At 41.1% G+C, this 18941-nt stretch overlaps 1 protein-coding gene across 1 annotated transcript in view; it reads right to left on the minus strand.

Annotated features, from left to right (window-relative positions):
- Nucleotides 1-5436: 5436 nt before the first annotated feature.
- The window catches only part of LOC120021712 (gamma-aminobutyric acid receptor subunit beta-4), a 49064-nt gene continuing 35559 nt past the window's right edge, over nucleotides 5437-18941 (minus strand). Inside the window, exons 4-8 of the mRNA XM_038965557.1 lie at nucleotides 14854-14936; nucleotides 8893-9030; nucleotides 7490-7642; nucleotides 6830-7086; nucleotides 5437-5790 (exon numbers count right to left, since the gene is read on the minus strand). Of these exons, the coding sequence (XP_038821485.1) occupies nucleotides 5437-5790; nucleotides 6830-7086; nucleotides 7490-7642; nucleotides 8893-9030; nucleotides 14854-14936 (985 nt within the window). The remainder of the gene's footprint in view (nucleotides 5791-6829; nucleotides 7087-7489; nucleotides 7643-8892; nucleotides 9031-14853; nucleotides 14937-18941) is intronic.

The raw sequence follows: 18941 nt of genomic DNA on the forward strand, positions 1-18941 counted from the left end.
GTCAAGCTGGCTGTAAAACAAGTGCAACTAGAGCATGTAAACACTGGGTCCTTCCTTTCCTGTCTGTGAGAATGAAACTGATGAATAGTGTGGAATAGAAAAATACGAAAATAAACCTTTCCAAACTTAGGTCATGCAAAACAAAACCTTTATATTCTCTTCTTAAAATGTCATTTTTTTAGGTTTTGTTTGCAGAAATATGCCAATGCTATAGAAGCTGTCCATGCCATTAGCAGTGAAGCTAGCTGCTATTATGAACTTCCCTGTTTTTTTTTCATGCATTAAGAAATATTAAGCGAAAGATAACATATTTACAGTACAATTCACATGTAATTACACATATACACAAGAGGCAAGAACATTCCCATTGGAATGAGTTCAACAGTTTCTTTTTACCTCCACTACTCCTTGTACATTAATGTGTCAACAAAATAGATGTGGCATAACCAAAATAAATCATCACATGAAAAATGTGTTTCCTCACAGCTGTCAAAAAACATGAACGTGGTTTACATTTCCATATATAGTAGGTATGAGTTCAATGTAATGAGGATATTTACTGCAAGCATGCAAGGGTTTCCATACGGACCAATCATTAGTTCTTTTTTGTAAAATTAAGGAAGTTATGTTTTACTGTATGTTACAGGAAAGAATACCTGTCATTATGTGTGAAAAAAAAGAAATGCATGAGCTATCTAGTGCATTTAAGTGAAATTCAGATCAAATGGATTATTTGGATTATTTCCAATAAAAAGGGCAAAATCTTCTACTTTTACTTGATATGTTCACTATGCCGTTTAAATGCAAATGCTAAGCTAGTTCATCTTCCCCTAAATTGTTTGTTGAGTTGGATAGCTTTATGTATTTTCTTTTTGTTTTTCAAAGCTTTGTATAGTATGCTTTTGTAAGACTTGTTTGGCACTTTAAATAATTGTATTCATTGTATTGCCATTGAACATTTTCACAAAATGTTTTGGTGAACTCCATCTTGAGGCAATGTAGGCCAGGTTGATTTGTTATTTTGCTCAAGACTTACTTGGCCAATTGGGGGTGGGGAGGTTTATCTACACTGAACAAAAATATAAATGTAACATGTAAAGTGTTTGTCCCATGTTTCATGAGCTGAAATAACACATTTCATGAACTGAAATAAAAAAATCCAGAAATGTTCCATACGCACAAAAAACGTATTTCTCTCAAATGTTGTGCACAAATTTGTTTACATCCCTTTTAGTGAGCATTTCTTTTTTGCCAAGATAATCCATCCACCTGACAGGTGTAGCATATCAAGATGCTGATTTAACAGCATGATCATTACACAGGTGCACCTTTTGCTGGGGACAATAAAAGGACACTCTAAAATGTGCAGTTTTGTTACACAACACAATGCCACAGATGTCTCAAGTTTTGAGGGAGCATGCATTTGGCATGCTGCCTGCAGGAATGTCCACCAGAGCTGTTGCCAGATAATTTAATGTTCATTTCTCTACCATAAGCCGCCTCCAACGTTGTTTTAGAGAATTTGGCAGTAGGTCCAGCTGGCCTCACAAATGCAGACCACGTGTATGGCGTTGTTCGGGCGAGCGGTTTGCTGATGTTAACATTGTGAACAGAGTGCCCCATAGTGGCGGTAGGGTTATAGTATGGCCAGGCATAAGCTATGGACAATGAACACAATGGCATTTTACAGATGGCAATTTGAATGCACAGAGTTAACGTGACAAGATCTTTTTTTAAGGTATCTGTGACTAACAGATGTATATCTGTATTTCCAGGAGATAGATTAGGGCCTAATGCATTTATTTCAATTGACTGATTTCCTTATATGAATGTAACTCAGTAAAATCTTAGAAATTGTTGCATGTTGGGTTTATATTTGTGTCCAGTATAGCATGACGTTTGATATTCAGTGGGCTCCATCTATCCAGCCCTTAACACACCATAGGTGGGAAAAATGTGTAGTGCTTGTATTGACCACTGAGAGATGAAAATCAATAGAGCTCAACATTTTATCTACAGGCTGTGGACAATAACAAAATAACAAAAACCGCAAGATGGTGCCAGATCTAGATGCTTTCTGTCTAAGATCTGTTTGGACATCTGAGGCTACTCTGACGATATGATCAGATCATTCGATGTCTCCAATGAGAAATTAAGGACAAAGTGAACAATATCTTACAGTAAATGCAACATGGCACTGGGTTCATTCTGAATTCTGAAGGCTAAAGCCCATATAATGCCATCTTAACCATGACACAATCCATGTTAAAACCATTCATGGGAATCCTAATTACACTATCAAACATACATCCTTATATGTGACACCACAGGGGTCGTTTGCCAAAAGGAGATGTATGGTTACAACAACAGTTATGTCATGTTTATGAAGTATTATGTAGACTAATCTGACATAGATCAATAGGGTGCAGAAGCTCCTTCAAATCTGACGCCAGGTTCCTGAGTAACGGCGAGTGACGTCATACTTCGGCCCCCTAAAGATTAGTATCATCCACTGATTCTGCTTCAGATTAAACAGAAACTCCCCTTTTTAACCTTTAGTCCCTGTACTGCTTCATTTTCTGCTGAAGTATAACCTGGCAATGCAGGTGAGATTTAGTGCAAACTCTGGTTTCTTTCTCTCAAACGTGTTGCAGAGGCTAATCGTCATCGGTGGCACAACTACCACTGTGACAGGTAGAATATTGGAGTGGCATCCAACCATATAGATCCTATTAAAGTTTTATAATTCCTAATTCTATGCATCCAACTTACTGGGGTGAAAAATTTCAATATCCAAGATCCAAGATCTCGTCTCTGCTCCATACTACAGATATAGGATCTTAATTTGATCACTTTGTTGCAGGAGAACTTTCCTGCAGTGCTTGTAGTGTATTTGAGGTTTAAAAGGGCACCTGAAGTTTGTAATTTCCATTTAGAAATTTCAGACTTGATTTTCCCAATGTATCAACCCCTACAAAAATGTCCATGAATTATAATCCACATTATAATTCACATTTCCTGTTGCTGCAGGATTATTTTCCTGCTGTAGCAAACAGACTCAAATGAAGATCCTACATCTGTACGCTCTCTCACTTTTTCTGTATTTTCTGCATCTCTCTCTCTCTCTCGGCCACATGGTGCATCCTGTCCTGTGCTAGCCTTCCATGGGGCTTGGCGCTCCCAATTAGAGGTCCGTACCCTGCCTGTCTGGTGCCAGCCCGGCCAGGGGATGGAGACGTTGGAGAGAGAAGCTCTTGGAACTTAGGGGAGCCCATCAGTGAGCTCTGAGGAGATTAGTCACTGCAATGTGCAAGGCAGTAACTGTGATGCTCTCAACATTTTCTTCTCTCCTATCCTCTGGAATGTCCAAAGGACCCCCCATCTCTTTTTTTTTGGCTACCTCTGTATCTGATCTGTGACTTTGCTTCCCTCGGTCATCCAGTGCCATTTGATTATCATGCAAACCCAGTAGGTTCTGATTTAACAATGCTCTAGATGTTTCAGTCATAACCACGTTTACAATACAACTTTAATGTCCATAGTTACAGCCAACAACGGAAATGTGTCTTCTGCTCTCTCATTTATATCTTGGAGGAATCTTAAAGGAATTTGTCATTCCCTAGCATGAATATCAAATGCACTGCACCTCATTGCATTGTTGAATCAAAGCGATACTAGTTTGAACATGGAGATAGTCTGTAAATGCCTGTTTTAATGTATGAATGCATTTGCTCTCCTCTTCACTCTAGACAGAACCAAATAACGAAAAAAAAGGTATTGTTTTTCTCCTGTAAAGGTACAGTTTGGATCAACATGGCATCAACCCTGCAGTGGACATATCATTGGTTAGTAGATCTGAGCCAATGGAAATTAGTGACTTTAAGAGCAAAATCAAAAAAGAAAATGGGGATTATAGGCCTTTTTGGTTGTCTCTTTAGTTCATGGCTATTTATCACACATCTTGTCTTGCCTCTAGAAACTTAAACCCCTTTCTTCAGATTCTAATGATGTTTCTGATCTTCTGGGTTTGATCCTCCGTGACATTTGAAGGGTGGGTGGGTCTGCAGTTTTTTCAGAGGTACTGAGTGTGAGAGGTTGAGTTTTTTTCTAATCCCGCCCCTCTGCTACAACCCTTAAATAAATAGAGTAAATTTGGATTTAAGACAGGCATGTTTCATAGGAACTATAATATCAGTACCCAACATTCTAAGGGTGAATTATTATTTTTTTACAGTGAGAGAATAGTACAACAACAGGTCACACAATGCGATGAAATGTTGATTTCAATATCAAACAAATAAACAATGGCAATATCTCTTTTTAATGCACAATATTTGTTCTCTCACAACTTTATAGTGGAATAACTTTAAATAATTCACTATAGTTGTCCTTCCTTCCTCACAGAACACAAAGCTGGATATGAGGCAATGAATACTGTATCTACAAATGAATCAAGCACAGGAAGTTAAAGAAAGAGTACAATTATATTTGCCAACTATGTCCTTGAGGATACTGGATGACAAAATTTACTGTATATGTCTATTTCTCAAACAAAATGAGTAATTCATACCTGTGACTATTTTTATAATAATGCACTAACTCTAGAACAAGTGACACTCTCCCAAAAACACAATATTTTCAAGTATTTTTTTTTACAATAATCATCATCTTTGTAACCATAATGAAAACACCCCAAAGAACTGCTCTAAAAACAAACATGAGAAGAGAAATGAAGATAAGTTTGCACTGACTCTGGACAGGAACACAGTGACCTAACATCCCATCCTGATGGGCCCCAATGTAGACCAGCATTGTACCAGAGCTGATGTCCCATAAAGAGAACAATGTCACTCGAAAAAATCCAAGGAACGACACATAATCCAAACAAGGTTGCTGTACAGAGTAGAACTGGTGAATTCCTGCATGTTATCCATGGGAGATGGGGGGTAAAGCTGGATATAAGGGACTCTGCCGATGCCTGAACACACAATCCACCTCTGATTTGATGAGCTGCAGTAGAGGACGCTGATTACAGAGTATCAATAAAAAGCCAATGAGACTCTGAGACATCTCTTCTCTCAAGAGCTTTCGCTTTCTTTTTAGCAAAAATATCATGCAGTCTTTAGTTCCAAAATCCCCCAAAGGGATTTGATGGTTGTTCGTTAGTTAGTTTGTTTGTTTGTTTCAGGAGAAATTTCAAAGGCTTGAAATGTTTCTCTCGCAATTATTCTTAAACATTCAAGTCATTCTAATGCTTTATACAGGAGAAAAGTCCTTCAGATTTACACACACACACGTGTATATAGAAATATAATATATAGAAATATGCATATACATATGTATCAACTTGTACATGTGTATACATATTTTCAACTGTATCAAAGCCAATTTAATGTGCTCTCAAAATATGGCCCATGATTCCTAGTGGGATGCACATCAATTCACATAGTACAACCAGTAGATTAGGTTGAAAAATCCAAACATGATGGGGAAAAGGACCCGGGACCATTTGTCAATGGTGCTGACATCTGCCAGATTAGGGATTTTCAGCTTGAGCTTGGAGGAGCGCCGTCGTAGCCGACAGTTGGCCCTGCTGCGCATGGCGCTGCGGTCCAGTGAGTGGTGGCTGAAGCCATCGCGGGGAGCCATGGGCTTCCTGAACTGGACCCCGGAGCTGTCGAATGACATCACTGAATTCCGGGAGTCACTGACACTACTTCCCACATCTGACGGCATCACCTCATTATTCATCTCCAATGTGGTGAGCAGGATGTTCCCATAAGCGTCCACCTTGGAGGACAGAGGGGAGAGAAAAAATGTCAAGGAGAAGCAGAACACGGTGACATTACCCCAAACTGCCCTAATAATAATCTACACCCACCCATTTCATTTTCATTTTTCAAGCTAAAGCAAATGTAATGATGATGTGGAAGGAAATGTAATCTTTTCATGCCTCTTTAAAGAATTCTGAATTTATGCACTTTTCCCATTTTCTCCCTTATAGCTGATGCCTTACGGTGCTTTTTCACTGAGAGTAAATTGACACAAATTAATTGCCATCACTCTATCAACCATTTTATCAGACCTCTATTAGACTGCAGTCCCACAGCTCATATGATTTCTAAATGCATGTACCCCAACTTTTCTTTGCTCCTCGAGGTACAGATTTCTTCTCTGTGTATATGACCTGAGGGTGTTGGTTTGAAACGGCGTGGCAATGGAGTCCTTGCAATGAAAAACAATTATTCAACATTAAACGCCTATAAAACACTGACAATTAAGCACATCTTAAAAATACAGAATGCATAAACATAAGGTTAACAAGAACAACTTTGCATAAGCATGGCATGTCATATTTCAGACACAGAGACAAGGGGCTTCATTCAGTCGGACCGTTTTAGCATTTCCCTCTGAATACTAATGTTTCTGCCTGCATACCCATTCAAATTTGTCAAAAGTGGGTGAATGTTGGTAAAGATGCAACTCCCAGGACAGCACAGACTGAATCAAATCAACAGCCAAAACAAAGACAACAACCTGAGAGGAGAATGGGAATGTAGTTAAATGAACAGCTACAGTATATCTCAATGCCAAAAAAACTATGTTCATTAAAATCAAAGAGTCAGTGCTGGAGAAAAAGCAATGGAGGATGGCTGTTGTATATGTATCTGGTGGAGTAGCATCTTCAGCTTTGTGAAAGTACTGTCTTACGTCAAACCAACATAAAGGAATGCGTATTTTGCAGTCTTGTGATGTCTGTGCTCGGGATTGTTTTACGCTAGGATTCTGATTCTGATACAGAAAGAAAAAGGAAGCTGAAGATGCAAACCTGTTCCCTCAGGCGCTTCTCTTCGTATCGCGGGCGCTCGTTGTTGGTTTTGTTCAGCCGCTCGTGGATTTTCTTCTGTTGCTGGGGGCCCCGGCCAAAGAACACGTAGTTTACGAAGGCATATTCGAGCAGGGCCAGGAACACAAACACAAAACAGCCCATGAGGTAGACGTCGATGGCTTTCACATACGGGATCTTTGGGAGGGTCTCCCTAAGGTGGGTGTTAATGGTTGTCATGGTGAGCACCGTTGTAACACCTGGAAATTGCAAACACAAACATAAATAGATTATTATTAGATATAAATCAGTAGTCATCACCATTAAAGTCAAATATTTGGTCCAAAGTGCAAGGTAATGATTTTGAGTGGGAAGTTTGTGCGCCTCTACACGTTGTTTGACAAGTTGCTCCTGCTGGGTACATTTATACCTTTCTGTTTTCAATGGAAAGTGCAAACTATGAGTGGTAGTAATGGCTCCTTTTTGTAAGTGGGAGATGGTCACTAATCTGTTTATGGCGATTCAAAATTGTGCTTTGCGTAGCATTTTGTAAGGCAACATGTTAGAGCAAACTTGTGAGAAACGTTGAAGACAACCTTGCCCACTGTGTTCACTGAGAATAAATTGTGTTGCTGAAACACTGCAGTGGAGATGGAGTCTTACCCAGGGCCACCCGAGCTGCAGAGGCATCGTAGTTGATCCAGAAGGAGACCCAGGAGAGGATGGTGATCAGGATGGAGGGCATGTATGTCTGCAGGATGAAGTAGCCTATGTTCCTTTTAATCCTGAAACTCAACGATAGCCTGGGATAGGAACCTTTCACAGAGAACAAGAGAGAAGGAGAGAGGATGGAGTGATGGAGGGATTGAGAGGGGCAGAGGAAACACATCAGTGCAGAAAAGGAAGAACCGCTGGCACAATTTATGAGTTCCTAAGTCTGCACTTTGACAATGCGCGGGGTAGTCATTTCTCCATTCGTTCAGACTGAGCACTTCATTTCCCCAAAGCAATGGATTCCTTTCCAGGGACAAGTTCGATTCCAATTAAACATGGCAGAAAGTCGCAAGCACAGCAGATTTTTCTGCAAGCCCCCCATCTCAGCAGGCAGCTCCAGCATCCCTCTGAGAATTGTCATGGAGAGCTGCTGTGTTTTTCTCTGTTTAGCACTTTCTCTGTCCTCTAAATATCACCAAAAGGGGATTTAAAAAGGCCCGTAATTGGAGAGCACGTCTTCTCACTACTTAAGTGAGGAGGAGGAACCCACATGAGACTGTGATGTAGCTGGTGGGGTGAACCTATGGCGATTAACATTAATGCATGTTGCAGAGAAAAATGTCAGCTCGTTATGATGAGACATTAATTGGTTGCATTGAATGTATTGATTATTCAAACAAGCTCAACAACAAGATGTTAATGAGAAAGATAGATTCCCCTGTGGCTTTGACTTTCCCCTACTTCAGCTAGAGAGAAATGTTTACCGCTATGAATGCATAACTAATTCCCTCAAGGGAGTTTGTATGACCACTTTATCAAAATGAGAGAAAGGGCCTAAGATAGTCATGATGGTTTTAATTTAAAAGGCAATCGACTGTGTGCTACACACAATGAAAAATGACCCTTTCATCTCCCTGGTCTGGTAAATCTTTTAATGAATCAATATCCGGGCATACATATTTTATTCCTTTCTGCTATACCTCGTGAATATAAATAAACAAGTGCACACACAAGGGCAAGACTACTTAAAGACTAGACTACTAAATTAACTCAAGTTAACTGTCACATGGAGATTACTTTAAATATTCTGCAGGAAACGTTCTCTGAACTGTTAAGCAGCTAGTTGGAAGTGCTACCCATTGGAATAACATTAATAACACAAAACAGTGAGTGGAACTGGACTGACAGTTTAACTAATCCTACAAGCAAGCCTACATTCAATCATTGTTAAGTTGAAAAATAACTAACATGTACATACAGGACCATCAAAATGTATTTCTGCATATTTCTTAGAATGTATTCTTATGGCATTACTACCCCTTCAGCACAGATATGAGGTGTGGAGGCCTTACCTGTGGTAAACCTGACCTCCCTGGACACCAGGCGAAGTGCTACGATGGAGAACTGAGGAAGCTCCAGCTTATCCACCCCCGTCACCGCAGTGTCACCTCCGTGCCAGTAGAAAACAATGTCATCTGTGGTGTACCCATCTGTCTCAGGTTACAGAGAATGAGTGGAGGGGATTTGAGGAGAATGAACAGGTTCAGTACTGGTAGAATATCTCACCTTTGACATTAGGGAAGCAGAATGGACCAAAGCAGAGGAGAATAGGCCTTCAGTCCCTTGGTACTGTATATAACACCCACTTAGCTAAACTGTATGACAACAAATCAAATCAACATTTATTTGTCACATGTGCCGAATAGAACAGGTATAGACTTTACTTTGAAATGCTTACTTATGAGCCCGTTCCCAACAATGCAGAGTTGAAAAGCAAGAATAATTTGTTAAAAAATGAAATAGTAACACAATAAAATAACAAACACAGGGCTACATACAAGGAGTACCGGTACCGAGTCAATGTGCAGGGTTACAAGGTAGTTGAGGTAGTTGAGGTAATTGAGATAATATGCACATGTAGGTAGGGGTAAAAGTGACTAGGTAATCAGGATAGATAACAGAGTAGCAGCAGCGTATGTGAACAGTGTGAAAGAGTGGGAAAGTGTGTCTATGTGTGAGTGTGTTTGTCTGTGGCGTCAATGTGCATGTGTGTGTGTGATTTGTGTGAGCATATGTAGTGTATGTGTGTGTGTGTGTGTGTGTGTGTGTGTGTGTGTGTGTGTGTGTGTGTGTGTGTGTGTGTGTGTGTGTGTGTGTGTGTGTGTGTGAGTATGTGTGTGTTGGAGTGTTAGTGTAATATGTTGTGAGTGTGTGGGTAGTCCTGTGATTGTGCATAGAGCTGGTGCAAGAGAGTCAGTGCAAATAAAAAGGGGGTCAATGCAAATAGTCAGGGTAGCCATTTGATTAACTGTTCAGCAGTCTCCGTTTCCTATAATCCACGATCAGCTCTTTTGTCTTGCTGACGTTGAGGTAGAGGTTGTTGTCCTGGCACCACACTCCTAGGTCTCTGACTTCCTCCCTGTAGGCGGTCTTATTGTCGTTGGTGATCAGGCCTACACACCGTCGTGTCGTCGGTAAATTTAACAATGGTGATGTATTCGTTTGCGGCCACACAGTCTTGGGTGAACAGGGTGTACAGGAGGGGACTAAGCACGTACCCCTGACGGACCCGCGTGTTGAGGGTTAGCGTGGCACGTGTTGTTGCCCACCCTCACCACTTGCCTTTCAAAGCATTTCATGGCTACAGATGTGAGTGCTACGGGGCAATTAGTCATTTAGACAGGTTACCTTGGCGTTCTTGGGCACAGGGACTAAGGTGGTCTGCTTGAATCATGTAGGTATTAGAGATTGGGTCAGGGAGAGGTTGAAAATGCCAGTGAAGACACTTGCCAGCTGGTCAGCGCATGCTCTGAGTATGTGTCCTGGTAATTCGTCTGGCACTGCAGCCTAGTGAATGCTAAACCTGTTTAAAGGTCTTACTCACATTGGCTACTGAGAGCGTGATCACACAGTCATCCGGAACAGCTGGTGCTCTCATGCATGGTTCAGTGTTGCTAGCCTCGAAGCGAGCATAGAAGGCATTTAGCTTGTCTGGTAGCCTCTCATCAGTGGGCAGCTCGCGGCTGGGGTTCCCTAATCCGTGATAATTTGCAAGCCCTGCCACATCCAATGAGTGTCAGAGCTGGTGTAGTAGGATTCGATCTTAGTCATGTATTGATGCTTTTCCTGTTTGATGGTTTGTCAGAGGCCGTAGCGGGATTTCTTATAATCGTCCGGATTAGTGTCCCACTCCTTGAAAGCGGCAGCTCTTTAGCACAGTGAGGATGTTGCCTGTAATCCATGGCTTCTGGTTGGGATGTGTATGTACGGTCACTGTGGGGACGACGTCGTCGAAGCACTTGTTAATGTGGTAAACTCCTCAATACCATCGGATGAATCACAGAACATATTCCAGTTTGTGCAAGCAAAACAATCCTGTAGCTAGGAATTCGCTTTATCGGTCCACTTTCGTATTGAGTAAGTCACTGGTACTTCCTGTTTGAGTTTTTCATTAGCCCATAGAAACACACTGAATAACAGATGAATCCATGGAAAAACAGACAGTAAAACATTTAATCAAAAGGAAGTATGTTTTGAAGTGTGTGTCCTATTTCTGAGAGATATAAAAAAACTCAGATTTGTATGTTTTATTTTTTTACTGTGGAATTACCTGTAGAATTTTGACGTGGAAATATCCTATTCACTTCCATTCATTTTTTGGCCCAGTAACGGATTACCTCCATCGTGTCCGTGAGAGTCCCATCTTTCCATAGTGGTCATTTTAATTTCAAGACCGTTTGGACGCTACAGATGTGTAACGGATTTCCTCTTCGTCTGAGGAGGAGTAGCAAGGATCGGACCAATGTGCAGTGTGGTAAGTGTCCATAATTAGATTTTTAATAAAATCAAATGAACACAGAACAAAATAACAAAAACACGAACAAACAACCGAAACAGTCCCGTATGGTGCAAACACTGAAATGGAAAATAACCACCCACAACACACAATGGAAAACAGGCTACCTAAATATGGCTCCCAATCAGAGACAACGATAAACAGCTGCCTCTGATTGGGAACCACACCAGGCCAAACACATAGAAAACAAACAATCTAGAAAAAAGAACATAGACTGCCCACCCCAACTCACGCCCTGACCAACCTAACACAAAGACATAAAAAAGAAACTAAGGTCAGAACGTGACAAGATGTTACCATGAGAAGACTGATTGAGATGTCTCCTGGTATGACAAACACCGTTGTAGCTCTTCCACCTTCCACCGGAGATGTGGAAGGCTGACATTTGTGGATGTGGTTGATTGAGACGCAGCCCATGCAAAACAGATGCTTAAAGAGACAGACTTTGACGTGGATTTATTTGATTTATTATGCCTCGAACGGAGCATGGGGGGGCCTGAAGCGGAGAAGTTATTTTAACATTTTATATATATATGCATACAGTATCATCAAGGGGCCCAGCTCATAAGGCCCCTTGATGAGGCGAGGCCTGAGGCAATTGCCTCTACTGCCTATGGTGAGTCCACCAGTGTCTCCAGGGCTCCATCACAATGCCAGTGGAATCAAAGTGAGAAGTATGAGATAGATTTACAGTGCCTTCGGAAGTATTCAGACCCCTTGACTTATTCCACATTTTGTTATGTTACAGCGTTATTCTTAAATTTGCTTAAATCGTTTTTTCCCCTCATCAATCGACACACAATACTCCGTAATGGCAAAGCAACAAAATAGGTTTTTAGAAATGTTTGCACATTTATTACCAATAAAAAACGTAAATACCACATTTAAATAAGAATTCAGACCCTTTACTCAGTACTTTGTTCAAGCACCTTAGGCAGCGATTACAGCATCGAGTCTTCTTGAGTATGACGCTATAAGCTTTGCACACCTGTATTTGGGGAGTTTCTCCCATTCTTCTCTGCACATCGTGTCAAGCTCTGTCAGGTTGGATTGGGAGTGTTGCTGCACAGCTATTCTCAGGTATCTCCAGAGATGTTCGATCGGGTTCAAGTTAGGCCACTCAAGGACATTCAGAGACTTGTCCTGAAGCCACTCCTGCATTGTCTTGGCTGTGCGCTTAGGGTCGTTGTTCTGTTGGAAGGTGAACCTTCGTCCCAGTCTGAGGGCCTGAGCACTCTGGAGCAGGTTTTCATCAAAGATCTCTCTGTGCTTTGGTCCTTTCATCTTTGCCTCGATCCTGACTAGTCTCCCAGTCCCTGCCACTGAAAAACATCCCCACAGCATGATGCTGCCACCACCATGCTTCACCATAGGGATGGTGCCAGGTTTCCTCCAGACGTGATGCTTGGCATTCAGAGAATCTTGTTTCTCATGGTCTGAGAGTCTTTAGGTGCCTTTTGACAAACTCCAAGTGGGCTGTCATGTGCCTTTTACTGAGGAGTGGCTTCCGTCTGGCCACTCTACAATAACGGTCTGATTGGTGGAGAGCTGCAGAGATGGTTGTCCTTCTGAAAGTTTCTCCCATCTTCACAGAGGAACTCTAGAGCTCTGTCAGAGTGACCATCGGATTTTTGGTCACCTCCCTGACCAAGGCCATTCTCCCCCGATTGCTCGGGCGGCCAGCTCTAGGAAGAGCCTTGGAGGCTACTGTGTTCTTGGGGACCTTCAATGCTGCAGACATTTTTTGGTACCATTCCCCAGATCTGTGCCTCGACACAATCCTGTCTCTGAGCTCTACGGACAATTCCTTCAACCTCATGGCTTGGTTTTTGCTCTGACATGCACTGTCAAATGTGGTACTTTCCAAATCATGTCCAATCAATTGAATGTACCACATATTTAGAAGCATACTGAAAATCATATCAACATGGCATGTATTGTGGACCCTTTACCACAGTGGAGTAGGCTATAAACAGCTGTACCGTTATCCTGAATTTTAATTGTATGCCCTCATAATTTGCGTGGATGAAATTTGGAAACCCAAGCTACAGGCTTCTGTACAATTTGTATCATGTTTAATATCAGCCACTATCGGGAGTCACCGTAAGTAATACCCACATACATTTATAACTGTCACTTTTGTGATAGTTTCCTTCAATTTGTTGCCTACATTTTGTATCATTCCATTCCGTTTACCTTTCTTCCCTCTGGCATGTCTGCGTCGTTGTTCCTGAGGGTCGCTAGCATTAGTGGATCATATTAGGTGTATTCTAGTGAGTTTGTTGACAAAATTCTAATTAAAGGTACACCGTATTTAAAGGGATGGCTTAAGATAATTGTACTGAAAATTCTATTGAATGAAAACTACACAAGAAAAGCTACATCAGAATCACCTGGGAGTCAAAGCTACATCAAAATCACCAGCGAGTCTAAGCTACATCAGAATCACCAGCGAGTCTAAGCTACATCAGAATCACCCGGGAGTCAAAGCTACATCAGAATCACCCGGGAGTCTAAGCTACATCAGAATCACCCGGGAGTCTAAGCTACATCAGAATGACCCAGGAGTCTAAGCTACATCAGAAAAACCAGGGAGTCTAAGCTACATCAGAATCAACCGGGAGTCTAAGCTACATCAGAATCACCCGGGAGTCAAAGAAACATCAGAATGACCAGGGAGTCAAAGCTACATCAGAATCACCCGGGAGTCAAAGAAACATCAGAATGACCTGGGAGTCTAAGCTACATCAGAATCACCAGGGAGTCTAAGCTACATCAGAATCACCCGGGAGTCAAAGCTACATCAGAATCACCCGGGAGTCTAAGCTACATCAGAATCACCCGGGAGTCTAAGCTACATCAGAATCACCAGGGAGTCTAAGTTACATCAGAATCACCAGGGAGTCTAAGCTACATCAGAATCACCAGGGAGTCTAAGCTAGAGGGTGAAGTTAGACTGTATGGAGAATTTTGGTCGAATTACTTGGGTTTCATCTCTCATTAACACCTCAAGCCTGCAGGCATAACACATTATAATGCAGTTAAAATGCATTGTAAGACTTCTCGTTTCAGAAAATATGTGAATTACACTCATGCAAACCATACTGCAAAAGGTTAAATTCCAAATATGTTTTGTAAATATTGACAGAAACAACATGAAGTAAACAACATGAAATTCAATAGGCTACTAGAGACATACAGTACCGTATGACAGGTCTAAAGGTTGGCTTTTATTTTAAATGTATAGAGAGACTTGAGATGAATTAAAAAAAACACTAACTGTCTGGGATCATGGGCTGTCCCTACCCAGTGAAAGTGGCAGGGTGACATTCCTGCTGAGATCCTTGAGAAGCCCAGGCAGGCAGTTGTGAGAGGGGGGGGGGGGGGGGGGGGGGGGTGTTATTTAGCCAGAGTGGGGAGGAATGGGGGTGAAGACGTTTGTATTAAGTCCACCTACAGCTTTCGATTTCCAGGGTGCAGTTCTGTTCGTCGAGCGGGTACCTCCTCAAGTCCATCATGCAAGCTGCTGTGGTGGTTATTCTGGAAAAAAAGGAGAGCAGAGACATAGAGTGTGAGAGAAAAGGGGGGTAGAGAGAACCGCTGTTACCTTGGTAACCTTTAAGAAATTGTAGCTTAGCCTTGACTGCACGATGTGAATCTTTAAATGAGTAATGTTAGGCAGTTGTCTCGTATTGAAAAAAAGAAAAAAGGAAATGCAATCATTGGCAGTCTAGTGTTGCATACAGACCTGTCCAAGGTCTATTTCTTAGGAGCGAGGGATGAGAAAAGAAGGGGGAAGGAGAGAAAGATACATGTGGGTTCATTTCTCATAATCTGGCCAACTGTTTGAGACCTTCCATAATAGCTGTGGTCAGCTCTTTATGAATTTTAAATGAATGAAATAGCAGAAGGTGAGGTTGTTGGGAATGTGTTCTGACTGAGGCAAGTAGATTCCAAATAGAGAGAAGTTGTAATACAAAACGAATGTGTCTCAGTGAGTAGCATTTTTGTGCTCACAGAGGTCTTATGACAGCCCTAATCTATGTTGTGACAGCAACCTCATGCACTGGAGATATTAGCTTCATATTTACACTTCCACCCATAGAAGAAACACCATGAATGAATTCAAACTGTTAAACCACTAACTTCAAACAAAACCATAGGTACATCCTAAGTGTTTCATGTAAACATCTAATTCAATCAAGCCCCAAAGCCAACAACCAAATGCAGAAAGTCAAATATAGCAAGCTTGTTTTATTCCCTTGGGATACATTGAATCAGTTGAAAAATTTAGCAAAATGTTAGCACCTGTGCATTGAGTATGTGCTTTAATCTCACACTAAATTGTGATTGACTGCTATATATAAATATATTCATTAAATTCAATTCCAATAAATCCAGAAGCCTAGGAAAATCCCACGGGTTACAGATGATTTGTGTATGATATATTTACCAGTGCAGCACATTTTAATAATTACATCTGCTCTGTTAAATCATACCAGCTTTCGCCTGTTTTCAGGCTTCTGGTTTAAATGAAATACGGAGCTCACTGGTTTGCCTGAATGGAAAAAGTAACTGAGTTACAACTCATCACCCCTATGTGTCAGATGGACTGCCCATTCACAGAGAGAGTTTGATAGGTACAGTACACAGTTTGTGTGTTTGTGTGTTTTAGGAGGCGAGAGAGAGTGGTGGGGAAGTTCACCCTTTACAACAGCCTATTTTACATTTGGGATCCATAATTTAAGATGCCTAAGTCCATGCTGTCTTCCAGGTTGCTGGACGATTCTGCATATAGCAAGAGGTTTATAGTGTGCAGGCTAATACAAGCCACTACAACTACTGTCAAACACAAGTGTATAGAGTGCAAAAGAAAAACAATGTGGAGTGTTTTCTGCAGCGGCTATACAACCATGATGAAAACAGAACACAGTTCCATACAGTAAGTCACCTTTTGTGACGACGTACTTTTTGACTATCTTCACTTTGTTGTGTTAAGGCATGATGCCGTAGCAAAGGTATTCTGACTCTCCCCAAGGCCCAACACACCATAACCTCATCATCACTCCCCTCCGGCTATATCATAGACGAAGGGCATTTCACTCTGCACTGCATATTGTTTTCTATTTCACAGCTTTACTGTACATGACTCCTGAAAAGCAAAGCTGCAACATGTTGGGTGAAGAAACAAAGCCTGTGACCCCTGGGGCTCCGGCTGCTGTGTTGCTTTGAAAGGGCCCCAAGATGCTCCTCTCCCCCCAGCAGCCCCCCAGTCATCTGGGTGGGTCCCTGCGAGAACCTCACTGCAGACTCACTGTCTGGGCTGGTTCATTGATGAAACTGGGACATTGTGGTGATGAGGGATTAGAAGGTTTTTTGTTGCCTTTTTCTGGGGCACAGAATTCTGGATGGGAAGTGCGCCACCTCCTCCTCCTCCTCACATCCCAGCAAAACAAAATAGCCAGGAATAAGTGGTGTGCTATATTTGTTTGTCTCGTTCAGTACAATAGTGACTACTACGTTCGTTCTGTTGGACAATAAAAACAATGTTGTGTCCCTGTGTCATGCCTGCTGAAAACACTCCAGGCTTATACTGTAAGAGAAGCTCACATGTCAATCAATCAAATTAACAGGAAAGTATGACTTTTTATGTCTTCCTGTGAATGGTAAAGGGGTCATGGTCTTTACGATAAGTCATAGAGGCTCACCTCACCCCAAATCTAATGGCACAATCTTAAAATCAGTAAAATTATATTTTCACATTAACAAATAACCTTCAATTCATTACATGTTCATCTCTCTTATCAAAATTAAGAGAACCAATAAATACATTTACTCAATAACATTTTATTTTTCAAATTATCTTTCTCAAAAAGTTTGTATATAGTCCCATAAAATAATCTGTACTCTAAATACCTCCCCACCCCACCCCCTTTATTTTGTTGATTTGAATTAAAAATTTGGCAATCCCACTTGCAATTCCCCATGACCCCAGCTTTGAATAGCACTGCCCTACAGTCCCTCTGTACTCTACACAGGATTTTGTCCTCACTTTATGATTCTGTCCTCAATTCATTCCTCCACCTTTTCACCAACTCCCTCTGGGCAGCAGGAGAAGCTGCTACCACCTCCACCCCTCCATCCCTCCCTCCCCTGCACCCACAGCTGATTCCACCAAGAGACATATTAAGTAAGCATTTACCAGCCCATTAGTTCCCCCTCTCACTTCCAAACATCATCAAACTCTCTCATTAATACGAAGGTCCGCATTTAAAAAAATACTACAGTTATATATATATAGAATACAAACAGTACTTACTATAGAATTATGTAGTAAGCTGAAGAATACTATAGTAAACACTACAATATACTACAGACCACAAAAACAGTACAGTAAATACTACAGAAATGTCTGCAAAAACACTATACTCCGCAAAAACACGACAGTAATTACTATAGTACAGTGCCTTCAGAAAGTATTCACACCCCTTGACTTTTTCCACATTTTGTTGTGCTACAGTCTGAATTTAGAATTAATTCAATTTAGATTTAAATTGTCACTGGGCTACACACAATACCCAATAATGCCAAAGTGGAATTATATTTTAATATTATATATATATATATATATATATTTACAAATTCATAAAAAATGATAAGCGGAAATGTCTTGAGTCAATAAGTATTCAACCTCTTTGTTATGGCAAGCCTGAATACGTTTAGGAGTTAAAATGTGCTTAACGAGTCAATAATAAATTGCATGGTCTGTGTGCAGCAACAGTGTTTAACATGATTTTTGAATGACTACCTCATCTCTGTACTCCACACATACAATTGTCTGCAAGGTCACTCAGTCGAGCAGTGAATTTCAAACACAGATTCAACCACAAAGACCAGGGAGGTTTTCCAATGCCTTGCAAAGAACCTTTTGGTAGATGGGTAAAAAAAGCAGACATTGAATATGGTGAAGTCATTAATTCAACTTTGGATGGTGTATTCATACAATCAATACACCCAGTCACTACAAATATACAGGCGTCCTTCCTAACTTGCCGGAGAGAAATTAAACCACTCAGGGATTTCTCCATGAATGAGGCCAATGGTGACTTTAAATCAGTTACAGAGTTTAATGGCTGTGATAGGAGAAAACTGATGATGGATCAACAACACTGTAGTTACTCCACAATTCTAGCCTGAATGACAGATTGAAAATAAGGAAATATTCCAAAACATGCATCCTGTTTGCAATAAGGCACAAAAGTAAAACTGCAAAAAGTTATGGCAAAGAAATTAACTTTATGTAGTGAAAAGTTTATGTCCTGATTACAAAGCATTATGTTTGGGGCAAATCCAGCACAATATATCACTGAGCACCACTCGTCATATTTTTAAGAATGGTGATGGCTGCATCATGTTATGGGTATGCTTGTCATCGGCAAGGACTAGGGAGTTATTGGGGGGCTAAAAATAAACAGAATAGAGCTAAGCACAGGCACAATCCTAGAGGAAACGCCTGGTTCACTCTGCTTTCCTACAGACACTGGG

This window comes from Salvelinus namaycush, chromosome 26 (assembly GCF_016432855.1).
Source record: "Salvelinus namaycush isolate Seneca chromosome 26, SaNama_1.0, whole genome shotgun sequence".
In the NCBI taxonomy this organism is placed as follows: Eukaryota; Metazoa; Chordata; class Actinopteri; order Salmoniformes; family Salmonidae; genus Salvelinus; species Salvelinus namaycush.